At 36.0% G+C, this 16,728-nt stretch overlaps 1 protein-coding gene across 3 annotated transcripts in view; it reads left to right on the forward strand.

Annotated features, from left to right (window-relative positions):
- Positions 1 to 16,728, forward strand: part of TTLL5 (tubulin tyrosine ligase like 5) — a 400,968-nt gene that overhangs the window by 112,586 nt on the left and 271,654 nt on the right. For all 3 annotated transcript variants that reach the window (XM_036734448.1, XM_036734449.1, XM_036734450.1), the window contains 2 exons: positions 5,477 to 5,590; positions 13,406 to 13,497. In XM_036734448.1, the coding sequence (XP_036590343.1) occupies positions 5,477 to 5,590; positions 13,406 to 13,497 (206 nt within the window). The remainder of the gene's footprint in view (positions 1 to 5,476; positions 5,591 to 13,405; positions 13,498 to 16,728) is intronic.

Raw genomic sequence — 16,728 nt, forward strand, 5'->3', positions numbered from 1 at the left:
AATAGTCTGTAAAAGATAATAATATAGTTCTAGCTTTGATTTACTTTACTTTTTTCTCCCCAAAATATCTTGTTAGCGAAGTATTTCTATGCTCTTTGCTTCTTTATATATCTTTTGCATCTACTTACAATTCAAAGTTCTCATCAATGAATATTGTAGAGAAATGTAGTAAAATGCATTTGCTGTAAAAAAAACCAAACATTTCTCTGTTCTGATTTACAGTCTCTAATAATAGTTTTTGTTGATCTGTTTACAATGAATAAGCCAAATGCTGCGAATGTTTCTTCTTTGAGTGTGTGTATATGTACAAATGTATATGTCATTTTATATAATTTCAGTGATATTGAGAAATTGTAGTTAGAATAATACTTCTAAGTTGTCAGTTTACTTTATATTCTTGATCACAAAGCTTCTTCCAAATAACAGGGCGTCCCTGAGTGTCTATCAGTTTCATTCGCAAACTCTAGTAGTTGTAGGGAGCACTGCTGCCATATGCTTAAGTCTGACCAAGAAGAAAGAAAAATGGAAGCCCTAAGCAAACTTAAGAGAAAGCAACTACATTGTCTCTGAGTCTGTGGTAGCTGAGAAGGGGCATGGCAAGCATAATCAGATGTGTCACCTAGATTTTAGGAATGCAGTTCCACACATTTCAGAGAAATGTTCAATATATTCTCATGGCCCGAGACTCTGACGAGGATCTCTCTTAGGTCTTAGAAGAGTGGTAGTATTATGCAAGCACAATTCTGGCAGTAAAAAAGCATGTGATCTTGGGGAGCATGAAAAGGAGAGTGTATGAGATTGATGTGGCTGCACAGGGAGCTTTCTACTGAGCTCAGATTTTAATAGGGTATTCATTATAAAATCTGGAAGCAGTAGCAAGTAGTCAAACAGGATGAAATTAAAGAATGTCACAAAGAGCAGAGCCAAGAAGGCTGAAGCCTGAAATAACCTGATTCTTACTGACATTGCTAAGGGTTACAAAAGGGAAAGAAAGGATGCTTAAAGTACTAAATGCTTAATAAATTTCCTTGTTCTGTGTCAAGGAAATTGGAACTCATAGATGTAAAGTGACTCAGTCAAAGTCACACAGATGGCAAAGCCAGGATTTGAACTCAAGTTTTCCTAACCCAAGTTTAGCACTATTTCCATTGTACCACTCTGATTTGAGAAATTCTATAGTTTTCAAATTTCTGAATTTCAACAAGACTTTTAGCTGAGTTTCTAATAATATTCTTGTGGATGATATGTAGACATTTGATGAGAGTGTAATAGTTCCATGCATTTGGAACTGGTATCCAAACAATCTTCCTTAAAGGTTCGATACTAACCCCTTCAGTCCTGACCTCAAAGGTCCCATCTTAGTTCTAAGATACTGTGATTGCAAGAAAATGTGTAAGTGTAAAGGAAAACTCTGCCACTGTCCCTTTCTCTCATTGGCAGGAGACACAGATGACATGCTTATTAAATTTATAGATGCTGTAAAACCGAGAGGAATAGTTCATGAATGAATGACAGGCTGAAATAATGAGGCAAATTTAACAAAATTAAATTTGACAGGTTTAAAACCTAAATTGCTCTACTTAGGTTTTTAAAAATCAAATACACAAGTATTGACCCCAGGCAAATTGGAAATCAGGATGGGGAATGGTGAGGAGTTGGAGTTTAGGTAATATACTTTAATGACACTTCATGTGATGAAAAATTCTGGGTATTTTGTTGATAACAAACCTTAATATAAATTATCAGTATAATGTAACTTCCAAATAAAGCTAACTTGAACTTAGGCTATATTAATTAACGTTTAACATCCAGAACAAAGACATAATACTCTTCTGTTCTCTGCACTAAGCAGGCTACACTTGGAGTATTGTGATCAACTAGCAGTCATTCGGAGGAAGGTGACCAAAAAAGAACATGGGCTTAATCTGGAGAAGAGAAAACTTGATGGGGGATAGAATTATTTCCTTTGGATGTTTGAAGTATATGGAGGAGGGATTAGATTTGTTATGGGTGGTTACAGAAGGCAAAACTAAGACCAGTAAGTAGAGGTTGGATTCCATATAAAGAAGAACTTTCTAACAGTTAGAATTAACCCCAAATAAAAAAGGTTGTCTTGTGAAGTAGTAAGTTCCCTATCACTGAAAATGTTCACACAGAGGACTCGAAACTTTCTAGAGGGGATTTATATACTTGGGAGGGAGTGGAGCTAGATAACCTCTGGTACACCACCTGGTGTAGGTCGTCATCCTCACATCTGGACCCTTCTGGGTAGTCTCTCTGACTCAGATCTGCCCTTGCTCAGCTGCCAGAGTGATTTTCCTAAAACATAAATATGACTTCCCTGCTCAGCACAATATAGTGGCTTCTTGTTGTCGTCAAGATCAAATAGAGAATCCTCTCTTTGGCATTTAAAGCCTCTTCCTCCCATTCCATGCACACACTCGTGATGGAGCTACACTGGCCTGTTTGCTACTCCTCGCACATGACACTCCATCTTCTCAGTGCATCGTTTGTATGTCTCCTGTGGCAGAGCGATCTCTTTCCTCACTTTCAAGTCCCAGCTTAAATCCCCCCTCAGCAGTTCTTTCCTGTTTCTTTCTCCCGCCTGTATCAGCAAGGCAATAATAGCCACACAGGTGATAACTGTAAAATGCCTGTGTGGTTCTGTATGGCAAAGTACGCGAGCCTCTCCACAGAGAAGGGAGAAGAAGTGAGCCATTTGTTCAGACACCAGAGGACCAGATCCTTAACCACTATGCCCAGTCCATCACAGCAGCAAAGAGCCTCCGCATCCCCAGACCATCCGCGCCCCTGCTGGGGCCTTCCCACAAACACACTCACAGCCTCCACGGCACTTTTGCTCTTTCCCTCAGTTCTCACTGTAGTAACTGCTCTCTCAGCATTTTCTGCGACGCACTTTACTTTTCCTCTCAGCAAGCTCTTCCCACCACATGTGACTTAGGCTTCCTGTGACATAAGTAGGTTGCAGGGCCTATTAATGGGTGGGAAAGATCCTCAAATTTGAATTGCTGTTACACCACCCCTGCCCCATCCCTGTTGCCTTAACTTTGTATATATCTGGCATGTGTATAGTTAGTGTTATCTTGTCTCTCCCATTAGAACATGAACTTGTTGAGGTCAGAGACAGTGCTTTTTGCCTTTCTTTGTATACCTAGCACTTAGCACAGTGTCTGGTACCTACTATGTGCTTAATAAATACTTGTTGAGTGACTGGCTAGCTAGGAATGGTATTTATGGTAATGCTCATATAAAAGAAATTCTATTACCTCAAAAAATCAGGGATGCCTCATTAATTTTATTATAAAAGAATTTACTTTGTATTCTTATTAGTGGGTTCATCCCTTACTCAAACTCATTTTCCTTTAAAAATTACTTTTGTTTTTTGCTTTTTGTTTTTTTTCCCTTCCTTGTTCCATAAGTAATAAGGCTGAAAGGGACCTTAAAGATCTTTAGTTGGAACTCTTACATTTTATAGCTGAGGAAACTGAGACCCAGAAAAAATTGTGACTGAAACAAAGAATCCTAATGTAGGGATTCTTTGAGTTTACCACTATCTTTTTAGATAAATTCCAGTCCATTAACTTTAGTTTTTCTAGATCTTCCCCTGTTCTAAAAATAGCATCATCAAAAATGTCCCCTTCTTGCTATCTTCTTGCATTGTTTAAAACTTATTTAAATTTAGATAAACCTCTTTTTGTGTAAGCTCTATTGGGCTTTGAAACAGTTAGTGCTGTTAGAATTTTAAGATGATGAAAATTCAGTGTTTAGTCTGGCCTTAACAATGCCAGCTGGTATTTAATGATAAGGAAAACCCTCTTTTCATCCTATCATCCATTTATTCGTTTTCACTCAGTAGTCGTATTTTAAACTAAAGATTCTTTTCGAAGACCATTTACTTTGATTCTTTTCCCGGATCTCTAAAGTTTTCCTTTGACTTTCGCCTTCAGTCTTATTGATTTATACTCCATAGAAAATGTAATAAGTAAAAACTTCTCTAGCATTCTTTAAGAAACTCTCAACTGAAAGAAAATCAGCCTTTTCTTTTGGTCCCTTTTGAAGGTTCTTACCCATAGAGTAACTGGTGGTAAATTTATTTCTGAGAGCCTTCTTGAAGTTTGATATTCATCTTCTCTTTAACTGCTTATCTATCTTTCTGTCCATTTTTCTCAGAGTTAAAATTATTGACTATCATCTGTGTGTGTGGTGGAAGAGGGACTTGAAAAACCATTGGTTAAGATTCCTTTGCAGTGACTGTCCATTTTTATCTGGTCAAGTTTTTTTGTTTGTTTATTTTTGAGAGTCAGAAATGAAGGTCTTATGCCTTTCCTGCTTGTCCTACTTGTTATAGTTCAGTTGTTTTTCAGTCATATCCAACTCTTTGTGATCCTACTTGGGATTTTCTTGGCAGAGATGCTGGAGTATTTTGCCATTTCCTTCTCCAGCTCATTTTATAGATGAGGATACTGAGGCAAACAGGGGTAAGTGACTTGCCCAGGATCATACAACTAGTAAAGTGTCTGAAGCCAGATTTGACCTTGGGAAGCTGAGTCTTCCCAACTCTAGGCCTGGCACTCTATTCACTGCTCCACTTCGTCCTGCTTGTTCCACTAGCCAGTTTTGTTTTTAAATAGCAGCCTTATCTGTCTTAGCAAGTTAGGATCTGGATATTTCATGTAGCCCGGCTCCTCTTGTTATCTTACTTGCCATATTTTAACTTGTTCAATGAACAAAAACAATTTGTGTTTTACTGTACTTAGAACTTTCCTGATTGTCAGAAATTGAGGGAATTCATATCCTCTTGATGAGACTGATAGGTAACTTGCATGTTCCATTTAGCTGACTTGTTGAAATTCTTGAGTTCCTTTGTGTGATCTTTCTTTAATCCCCTCTAGTAGGATGCATTTCTCTGAGATATCATGCTTGAGGTCTGTTTTTGTGACTTTGAAAGTTCTGTATTCTTTCTTAATTTCCAAACCCAATATTAAGCTATAAACCAACCTTTTAAATCTACAACCACTTATTTTTGTTTTGTACCAATTCCTCCTTCCTTTACTACTGCATGGTACATATTTAGTTATTGAACTAGGAGAATTAATTTTAGTTTTAGCTTGAGTCTTTTGCCATAGCCCAAACCCCATAGACATAACTGTCTATATTATTAAGTGTTATAAAATCAGATTTAAGAATCACTGTCTTAGAATACTACTTGGTAGCCTTTCATTTCAGTTATTTTCTGAGCCTACAGCATCTTTTTTTATTCCTTCTCCCTTCTTGCCTCTATTTTGCTGAATTTCATCTTGACCTTAGTGTTTTGGGTTTTGGGGTTAGTTAATGCTAACTGGGCTAGACATTTTAGCGTATAGATTTTGGAAAGGGTAATATTGCTGTTGGATGAATGAAAAGAAAGAAAAGGATCAAAAGGAGAAAGAAAACTTGTGTTTTTTCTTTTTTGCAGCGTTCTCGTCCTCTCTCTGCTAGTGATGCTGAAATGAAAAACCTTGTGGGTTCAGCAAGGGAGAAAGTGCCAGGGAAATTAGGTGGTTCCGTGCTTGGCTTGTCCATGGAGGAGGTAAAAATAATTCTATTTCTGGCTCTGGCAATTGCAGATAAAGGTGAGGTGGGAAAGAGTGTGTCATCCTTTGTAGCAGTTTGGTTATTTTTGGCAAATAGAATCTTCACTGAAAAGGGGAAGGGAATCGTACTGGGGGAAGATAATGAAGGAGTTTGGAGAGACGAGGCAGACAATCTTCATGACCTTTTTAAAGTAGCAAAAGAAAGAACCAAAAGAGATAAAAGCTTTAGAAATATCAAGAAAATGCCATCTGAAAGACAGCAAACCATAGAAAATCTCAAAAACAAAGGAAGAAATATTTTTCTGGAAAAACAGAAGAAAAAAAATGACTGAAGAAATGCCTACTGATGTAGCACCAGAAATAATGTAAGAAAAGTCTCTGTAGGTGGATAATAGATACCCTCATGGAATTCAAAGAAGAATTGAACCCAGAAAAAAAAATATTGGAAGACTTAAAGGAATATATAAATGTAGCTAAGAAGCCTTGAGTGGAATTAAAAGAAGATATGAACTCATGGGAGAAATATTAGGAGGAGATATGGGGGGAAAAAAAAACCTTACAAAATTGGAATGTAACATAGCAGATGTAAAGACATTACTAGAAGAGGAAAACACCAAGTAAATGAATTGTAGCAAATAACAAAGCATAACAAAATTTAAATGAAAGATAAAACTTTACAAAAAAATGAAATCATTGAGTGATGCAGAAAAATATCACTGTTCTGGAAAGCATAGGAGGTTAAACTTCATAGTCATGATAGTCTCTGACTATATCACTTAAGAAGTTACTCCTTTTTACTTCAGGAAATTATACTAAAAACTTCCTAGAACTAGTGAGGACATACAACACTACATATAAAAAGAATCCTTAGATCTCACTTCACCGTGGTACCTCCATCAGGAATTAACACTTCTTGGGAGCAGATTCTAGAGGACTCAAGAAGGAGGAAAGGAATAAGAAAAGTTATGGTATGAAAACAACAGTTCTTAGAAGGGGAAATTACAAATTAATATCACGGAAATAGAAGATTAGATGAGGAGAGGAAGGTGGTGAGGATGAGAAACTCAACTCTTATCTGAGAAAAGAAAGCATCAAACAAAACACAAAAGAGAATAATAGTAAACTTAAGACATTTGGAGTTAAACAGATTAACAAGAGAGAGGAGCAGTTGGAGAAGGGAGAGCAGGTTCATATTTAGTATAAGCAAAAGAAACAGATACTACTGACTTAGAGTAGGACAAATATGCTAGGCAACTCTAAAACTATCAACTTGAAAATAGGATGTCAAATTGCATTGGTCAGGGAAACTCTCTACACTATTATGGGTCCATTTCCTATCCTGTTTCTGTCTGTATCCCTACACACCCACCCACATATTCTTAAAGCCTAAAACTGCACTAAGACTTTTGGGACATCAGGTATACATGTTTATACCCATATATTCATATACATGTCCAGCTCTTAGCACATTGCTGAAACATAGTAGGCACTTGATAAATATTTAATGATTGATTGGTATACATAGTTAATGGAAGAAAACACAAGCAGCAATTATAACCTTAAATGCGAATGTCTTATATTTCCTAATAAAAATTAGAAAGAAATGAATCAAAACAAACCCCAACAATTTGCTACACATAAAAAACACATTTTAAAATCTTTAGACACATACAAAGTGAAAATAAGGGGAATAGAATAAGATCAGAAGTTTAACAAAAGTAAAAAGACTTAAGAGATAAGTATACTGCAAAAATGATTTTAAAAGTAATTTTTCTAAAAGGCAACATAAAGCCTATGGATAAAAGAAAAGGAGTTGGTGATCCCAAAGGATAACAATGGTTATAAGATTTTAGGGAGACCTAAGAGATGAACATGTGTAAAATGCAGGAAGTGATGTTAGGTTTTGTTATAGAAATACTTTAATACTTGGTGCACCTGTGATTTTGTTGGTATTAGTACTTCTTTACAGATGCAGATTACATTAGTAAGATTCAGCAGGTGGGATTTCATAGTTGTTATGGTCCAACTAATCATCACTGTGGGATCAAACTGGTATTGAGACTTTCTAAACTTATCTAGGCTGGACTAAAGGCAGATGGAGTCTGTGCCTAGGTCTGTGCTCAAAGACTTTCCAGCTGCTGGTATAGCCATTGAGAACCCAGGATCAAGACTATACCATGACTGAGTAGAATTTATGGAGTTAGAGAAATAGATATAGTAAGATAATAATCTTTCTACTCCTTAACAACTACATGAATAACAAATATACCCTCCCCAAAAGATAAGCTAAATGTCAGATTTAAGAAGGAGAGCATTAAATGTAAATCAACTGAATTCTCCTTGAAAAAGTGTTAGGGAATGGATTTAAAAAAAACCTCAGAATCCAACAATGTACAGAGACACATTTGATGCAAAAAGATTTAGGTAGATTATAATAGAAAGACTGGTCTAAAACATGAAATGGAGTAATCAGCCTGAGGAAATAATTGGGCTTCAGGGCTCATATCAGTTAGCACAGTTTAAATGAAAATTATCCATCAGCCAACATTTATTAGTGCCTAATATGTGCCAGGTACTATGCCAGGTATTGGCAAAGAAAAAAATTAAAGTCTCTTCTCCAGATGAGAAGAGAACAAGCATTTATGAAGTGCTTACTATGTGGTAGACAGTGTGTGAACCTCTTTACCAAGATAATGTCATTTAATCTTCACAACAGTCCTTTGAGGTAGGATCCCCATTTTACAATTGAGAAAATTGAGGCAGAGAGAGTGACTTACCCAGGGTTATGCAGCTTGAGCCTGAGGCTGAATTTGAAATCAGGTTTTCCTGACTCCAGGTCTAGTACTCTATCGATTGGACCACATAGCTGCCCTAATTTAAGCTCTAAAGGGACTTAAATCCTATTAGAGTATATATATATATGTGTATATATATGTATGTATGTATGTATATATATGTATATGTATATATGTATATATGTATGTATATATATATACACACACACATATATATATAAATTTAAACAGATATATGTAAAATAAATTTACACATACATATAGTAGTAAAACTGGTAGTGAGAGAAGACACTAGCTATATCACAAAAGGCATTGCACAGAAGGTGGTGCTTACGGTACATCTTGAAGAACATATCCCAGGAACAGAAGTAGGGAGTACAAAGGTCAGAGACCTTAGATGGGATGTTGTATGGAGGGAATAAGTAGTTTAGACTGGCTAGACTATAGTATGTGGAAACAGAAGAGATGTTAGATATAGATTTACATCTGTGTGTATGTATAGACACATGCATATGCATTTGTATATGTAAGCACATTTATATTTTATGTTTTATCCTAGAGGCATTAGGGAGTCACTGGAATTTTTTTCAGCAGGAGAATGACATGGAAAGTTATGTATTTAAGGAAAATAATTTAATAGTTGTGTGGAAGATAGATTGAAGATAGACCTGAGACAGGGAGACCATTTTGGAAGCAAATGCAGTCATCCAGACAATAAGTCATGAAAGCCTGAACTTAGGTGGCAGCTGTGTCACTGCAGAGAAAGGTTCAAATGTGACAGATGATTTACCAACTGATCAAATAGCAGATTGAGGGAGAGTGAGGAGTTGAGGATAAGGCCAAGGTTATGAACCTGAGAAATGATGAAAATGGAGGTAGCCTTGAGAGAAATAGGGAAATTTGGTCAAGAGGAGGGTTTTAGGTGAAAGATAATGCGTTGTATTTTGAACATGTTGAGTTTAATCTGTTAATGGGATGTCCAGTTAGAAAGGTCTAAAACTGGTAGTGTGTGACTGGAACTCGGGAGACTTGGGTTGGATATTTAGATCTGAGAGTCATTTAAGCCATGGGAGGTGATGAAGTCTTTGAGAGAGAATGTAGAAGGAGAAGGCCCCAAACAGATTAAGTGTGGGGTACACATACTGTGAGAGTACATGATACAGAGCATGAATGAACAAAGGCTCCTCAGAAGGAGTGGTGAAACAAGTAGGATGAGAACCAAGAGAAAGCCAAAATGCAGAGAATGAAAGTGTCTCATAGGAAAAAGTTGTTGACAGGGTCAGATGTAGCAGAGAAGTCAGGAAGGATGAGAACTGAGTAAAAACCGTTCGATCAGCAAATAGGAGATCATTGGCATCTTTGAAGAGAACTTTTCAGTTGGGGGATGAGGTTGGAAGCCAAATTATTCATGTTTGAGGAAGAAGTAGAATGAGAAGGAGAGTCAGCTTTTTCTTGGAATTGGGCTAAGAAAATGAGGAGATATATAGAACCATAGATCAATGAGATGGCCTACTTAAAATATTTTTAAAGCTTGAGGGGAGACTTGGGCATGTTTGAAATCAGTAGCAAAAATGGTTTATAGGGAGAGATTGAAAATTATAGAGAGGTTAATTGTTGTAGGAGCAGTCTACTGGAGAAAATAGAATCAAGTACACATATAGAGGATTCGGACTTGGTAAGGACAAGAGCCTTTATCACTGTCAGAGACTGGGGAAAAGGATGAGAGATTGGGGGATGATGACAAGGGGTTTGGGGATGAAAAGAAGAGAATAGTGAGCTCATCATGGATATCCTTAATTTTCACAGGAGTAAGAGGTGAAATTCTTTGCCGACAGGATGAGGGTAGGAGGAGGTATGAGAAGATTAAAAGAGAAGAGAAAGTTTGCAACAGAAGCAAGCCTATTATATCATAGTAATTCCATATGTACAAAATAAAATAGAATTTACTTCTCCCCTTCAAAAAAAGCTTATAGATTTACAAGAATAATTGGTTTAGAAGATGTAAGACCCCTGAATATCCTATAATAAAAATGTAAGTTGAGCAAAAATTAAAGAAGTTATGGGTTTGAAACTGTTGGTGACCAAGTTTGATTTAACAGATATGGAGAGCTTATTGGGAAAAAGCTAGAAAATATAATGTTTTCGGAAATATTTGCAAAAATTGATCATGTATTCAGACACAAAGAAATCCTACTTTCATTTTAACAAATATATTTACAAGTGAATTTTTCCAATTTTTCAAAGAAAAAGCATATGTATATTATGTACAATATTTCTAAATATAGATCATTGTATTTAATCAAGTAAGTATAGTTTTGACTCAAAAAGCTGTTAAAGACAACTGGAAAAATTTTTTGACCAATCACACAAATACAAACAAAACAAATATATTTTGCATATAGATACAAACAAAATGAAATAGTAACAAAGAGAGTAAATCAGAATTTATTTTAAAATTATCTTAATTTTATATTATACTAGTAATTATCTAGTAATTATAGTAATGTAAAGATATTTCAGTGTTAGAAGGACAATTGTTATAAATAATAAAGTCATATGACTATATTAATAAAAATATAGGAAAAGCTTCTGAAAAAAATGTGGCCATTCATAATACAAACATTTTTAAAATATACAGAAGAAGGATTTTTCCTTAATATGATGAAAAGAATCTACTTGAAACCAAGAGCTGACATTCTATGCAATGTAGAGGTACTTATTTCTGGAAAATTGGTGTGCATCAGGACTGTTTATATGTCTACCATTTCTAAGAGTTGTATAAATAGTTCCTATAGGAATGAAGCATAAAAAAGAAATTAGAAAAACTAAATATTGTTAATCAGGTGGTTAATATTATCTTATTTGCAAACAACTATTTTATTTATCTAGAAAATCCAAGGGATTTAACAACAAAAAGTTAACTGATAATAAATGTTTAACAATTAGTAGGAAATAAGATATAGTACACAAAAGCAATTTATATTCTAACATACTATTAGTAAAGAATTGATAAAAATTAAATTTACAATAATGACAATAAAATAAAATTATAAATATTTAACTACCAAGGCACACAGGAAGCCTTTATAAGGATAATCTCCAAACTATTTTGACAGACATGAAGCAAAAATTGAACAATTTGGATGCTATCCATTGCTAGGATGACCTAGAATGACAGTATTTCCCAAATCCATTTATAGATTTGGTACAGAACCACTGCATTATTTTATTGAGGTGTTTAAAATAGTAACGAATTTTATATGGAAAAATTAGTGAGTCAGATCATCAAGGGCAGTTGTGAAAGAAAAGCTGATGGAGAAATTCTCTGGCCAGATTTCAGGACGTATTTTAAAGCGACATTCCATAAAACCATTTGGTACTAGACTAAAAGAGAAAACCCAGTAGACCAGGATAAATATTCCAGAAGTAGAACAAAAATCTGCAGAAGATTGGTGTCTGGTACAAGTGCAAGTATCCTAAACATTGGAAAAAGGGATTCAATAAAAATCGTTGGGAAAATCAGAAAGCAATGCAGTGAAAACCAAGCCTGGATCCATACCTCATATCATATACTACTACAGATTCTGATTTGGTCAATGAGATTAGCAAGAACAGGTTTAAAAATTAGAAGAATAAGGGACTATATATTTAATCTCAGCTATGATGAGAAGACCAGCTATTGCACAAATGAAAGAAATTGAGTTGAAACTGGATGGATTTAATTATGTAAAACTTTTAACAGGACAACAAAATAATAATAAAAGAAAAGAACCTAATCAAGAAATTTTTGTGGTAAATATAGTATGTGGTAAAAGTCTGACATAGAACTTACAAGGACTTGAGACAGTTTTTTTTTTTAAAAGGAAACACTTAGTCCTCTATGGATAAATGGTTATAGGAATTGAAAATTTGTGAAAGAGGAAATACAATTATAAGTAATTGCTGCATTGCAGTTTGGAAAAAGTTCAATCTTTCCAATGATAGAAGTGCAATTTAAAACAACTTTAAAATGTAATCTTATACACGTTAAATTGGCAAAAGTAATTAAAAGTGATGAAATGTGGAAATGTGTTGTTGTAGGGGGTGTGGAGTAGTAACAAGTTCTCCATTACTTTGGTGGTGGAATCATGAACTTGTGTTGTCTTTTTGGAGAGCCAATTGACAATACAGAATAAGTGGTATAAAATTTATTATGACCTTTAGTTCATTGATTCCATTACTCAGAATATATCCTTTCAATATGATTGAAAAAACTTCCTACAAGAAGCATTCATATCTTCATTATTATTAATATCAAAAAACTAGAAACAGCTGTATTTCCAATAACTGAGAAATTGCTGAACACATTTTGGTATATCAGTGCCATGGAATACTGTTGTTTTTTTTCAAATGGCAGACAGAGGGAGTATAAATAATTTTGGAAAGAATAAATAATGCAGAGTAAAGACAGCTGAGCTAGAACAGCAGCCACACGTTCATTAACTATGACTATACAAAAAACTTCATATCTATACAGATGTAAATGGAGCAGAAAGGTTGTTATTAATTTAAATATACTTTATGGTGTTGTTATATTAGGGGTTTTGAGTATGGTGGATAGAGTACTAGTCCTGGAATCAAGACCACCTGAGTTCAAATCCCGCCTCAGACACTTACTAGCTGTGTGATACTTGGCAATTTAATCTAACTCCTTGTCTACATCAGCTATATAAACTGCAAGATGGGAGCTATTGTGGCACTTACCTCACATGGTTGTTTTGAGGACCAAATAAGATAATATTTGTAGAGCAGTACCTGGCACATAGTAGGCATTTAATAAATGTTTGTTTCCTCCTCCTCTATAATTTTGAAAAAGAAAATGAAGGGGGAGAAAATTTTTCTTGAAAAGTGAATCTTTGAATAGGATTCATCCCTTTATCCTGTATTTGTGGGTTCTAACTTCAGCTATTGCTACCAATTATAATATATATTATCGGTAGTGGTTTGATGTGACTCTTCTTTTTTTCCTTAATATAGATCAAGGTTTTACGGCGGGTGAAGGAAGAAAATGATCGTAGAGGGGGATTTATTCGCATTTTTCCTACATCAGAAACATGGGATGTTTACGGGTGAGGTGACAACCTTAGGGTTGGGAAATAAGCACAGTTGATTGACTTAATTCCTAGTTAGAATCCTGAGTACCTCTGCTACTTATTGCAGAGCCAGCACAGTATCTGATGGACAGAGCACTGGACTGGGAGTCGGGAACCTGGGTTTGAATCCCTCCTCAGACATTTGTTAGCTTGTGTCATTCCAGGGAAGTCACTTAATATCACAGAGGCTTAAAGTCACATTTGTCAAATGTAGGCAGTAATGTTTGTATTATTTATCTCACAAAGTTGGTATGAAAAAGACTCTTTGTAGACTTTAAAATACATTGTAAAAGTGAGTTATTATTGTGGCTTGTGTAGCCTGGGACAAGTCATTCATCTCCTATGAGCTACTTTTTTTAATCTCTAAAATGAAAGGGTTAGATTAGATTAATTTGAAAGTCCCTTCCACCTCGAAGTTCTGTCCTGCCATGCTTCTGTGAGCTTGGAAAATACAAGCCTGAAAACGTTCTCAATGAGAGAAGCCCATTAACTAGGGGAGCTCTTCTTCCATCTCACACAGTATACTTTTCATTGATATACATTCCAGAATGCCTGAGAATTAAGAGAGAGGCAATGCTTGCCTATTATGAATTAGGAATTTTAGTATATTTTTTAGGATTTTTTTTAAATTTTTGACATTTTGAGAGATGTGGCTTAGTATATTTTCCCTGGAATTCATTTTTATAATTTCAGTCATTCAGTTAATAGCTATTGTCTACTATGTCCCTTGTATTGTGGGGTACAAAGTAATTTGACTAAACAAATTCACATTTAAAAAAAAAAACCCTTTATTTGCATATAGTAATGTACCAAGCAACTATGTTAGCCACTCAAGGAGATACAAAGATTGGATAATTATAGTCTAATGGGAGGATGAGTGTGACACACACCCAATATTTTTAATATCCCCTACAGCCCTCCTGGCCTTTTATAAGCCAGCTTTGATCTTATCTTGCCAAAATTCAGGCCTCCACAACACTCCCCAGCCACATCTATATGATGTAGTCTCTACTTGGGTCATCATCTATTCTTCCTCCCCAGATGAAAAGTGGGCTCTGTCCCTGGAGTCAGCCTGGGCTTTGATAGGGCAGCTTTAGTCTTATCTTGCCCAGATCCAAGCTTCCACATTTTTCACGCCTAAATCGCTATCAGGATTTATTGAGCACCACAAGGAAGGAGCCAGTGAATAAAGAAAGAATGAAAATTAGAGAGAGGGGGGAAAGAGTAATGGAAGGGACAGGCTCTGAGAAGAGCAGATGTGAGGGGATCAAAGGCACCAGTTAGAATTTGGCCTTAACTGCTTTTCTTCAGAAACTGGAGTAAAGGAAGAGAAAGTGAATGGCAATTGCTGAGAATTAAGTTGTAGAATTAGGGAGAAAGAGAAGCTCACAATCCATGGCCTCCATACAGTATGAAGCATTCTTATGCTCAGAGGGAAGGGGGTGACAATAATGTAGGCAGCCTGCGGAAAGAAGGAAAGGTTTGTGGCTCCCCTGGAGCGTTCAATAGAAAGTCACTCAGAGGAAAGTAAGAGGCTTGCCATTCAACGCTGAGGACCCAGCTGAGATGAGATAGCATGAATTTGTAGTAGACCTAGTCAGCATAATTGTATGACTTCTTACAGTGGTTTTCAGTAGGATATGGGGTCAGGTAACTAAGAGTTGGGGCTTGGCAAGGCATGAATGCCAATGGGATAAGGTGGAGATAAGGAATTAGAGAGTATGGGACAGCGTAAAGTTGAATTGTTTATCTACCAAGCCAAGGCTGTGAAGAAAAAGTGAGGTTAGTAGAGGGGATATGGATAGAGAAAGAAGGTAGTGATGTGGTGACAAGTCAATATTAGGAGAAATATGAAAAATAGATTAAGTTCAGAAAGAGCTGAAAGGATGTTCCAAAGGAGGGATTTCAGGGTTCTGAATCATAGAAGGCAGTTAGGGGTGGTGATGAGTTCAAGGGGATGACCATCCATCTTTGTATGACTGAGGTGGAATGAAGTTGAAGAGACTAATATTCTAGAAGGCCAGGGTTATTGAGGTGAAAGCAATATTTCTATTGAAAGCTCCAAGTATGGAAAACAGGGATTGGGTTGAAGAGGAAAACTACACAGCAGGGGGAGAAGGAGTCCAAAAAAGTTAAATGCTGTAGAATGGATGAAGATTTACAAGATCTGGCAATTAAAAAGTCATTGGCAGTCTTAAAGTGAGCAGTGTTAGTAGAATGATGGGACTGGAAGGCAGATTTCTAGGGACTAGAGAGTGAATTAACAGTGTGGAAGTAGAGTCGATGAGTATAGACTCTTAAGTTTAGCAGTCAGAGGCAGGAGAGAAATAGGAAAAGCAGCCTTAGGAGATAGCAGAGTTAAAAAAGGCTGGAGTTTTCTCAGAATTGAGGAATATTTGCTTAGGGGTATATTTGTTCATGGAAGAAGAAAACAGTTGTTGGGAGAGATAAACGATGAGAGAAATGGTAAATGATAGATCAGGGTTTAGAAGCAAACTAGAAGGAATAGGATTATGGGTTCAAGTGGAGAAATAAGCCTTGATAAGGAATCCTGCCTTCTACTGTAAGATGAGAGTAAAGCACACAATAGATTAGTTTTAAGGAATGGCTTTAGTTTTCTCAGTAAAGTAGGAATTGAGGTTAAATAAGTAGGGAAAGGGAAGATTAGAACTGGAGATCTGAGGAGGCAAGAAAAGGTTTAGAACAGTCTCTGTGGGGAGTTTGATAGGGAGTCTGTTAAGAGATGAAAAAAAACAAAACAAAACAGTGGTTGGAGCCTGTCTGAAATTAGGTAATGCAAAAGTAGTGGGTCTGCTTAGTCAGCATAATTTTGTAACTTCTTCCTCCAAAGTTCATTGAATCCAGAATAGAAGCATTCAGCATTGTCTCCATTCAGAAAAGGTGGATATGGGGGTGACTCAAGGTCAGAAATTAGCAGGGTTTTGAATACCAGAAGAACAAGGGAATAAAACATTCAAAGATGGAAGATAGTGCTTCAACTGTCAGATCAGGATTGTGAAGTGGGGCAAGTGAGGCCTGAACATGGATAATGATGGACGGGGAGGACAGGGATGGATCAAAGAATTAGATGTTGTAGTTAATACAGTTCAATAACCAATTATTTGTTTAGACAAAAAAACAATCTTAGGTGGAGTGAGGCATCATGAGAGAGGCAGAAGAATAGGAAAATGAAATTTCCTTCTCTGA

The sequence above is a fragment of the Trichosurus vulpecula genome, chromosome 8 (genome assembly GCF_011100635.1).
Source record: "Trichosurus vulpecula isolate mTriVul1 chromosome 8, mTriVul1.pri, whole genome shotgun sequence".
Lineage (NCBI taxonomy): Eukaryota > Metazoa > Chordata > Mammalia > Diprotodontia > Phalangeridae > Trichosurus > Trichosurus vulpecula.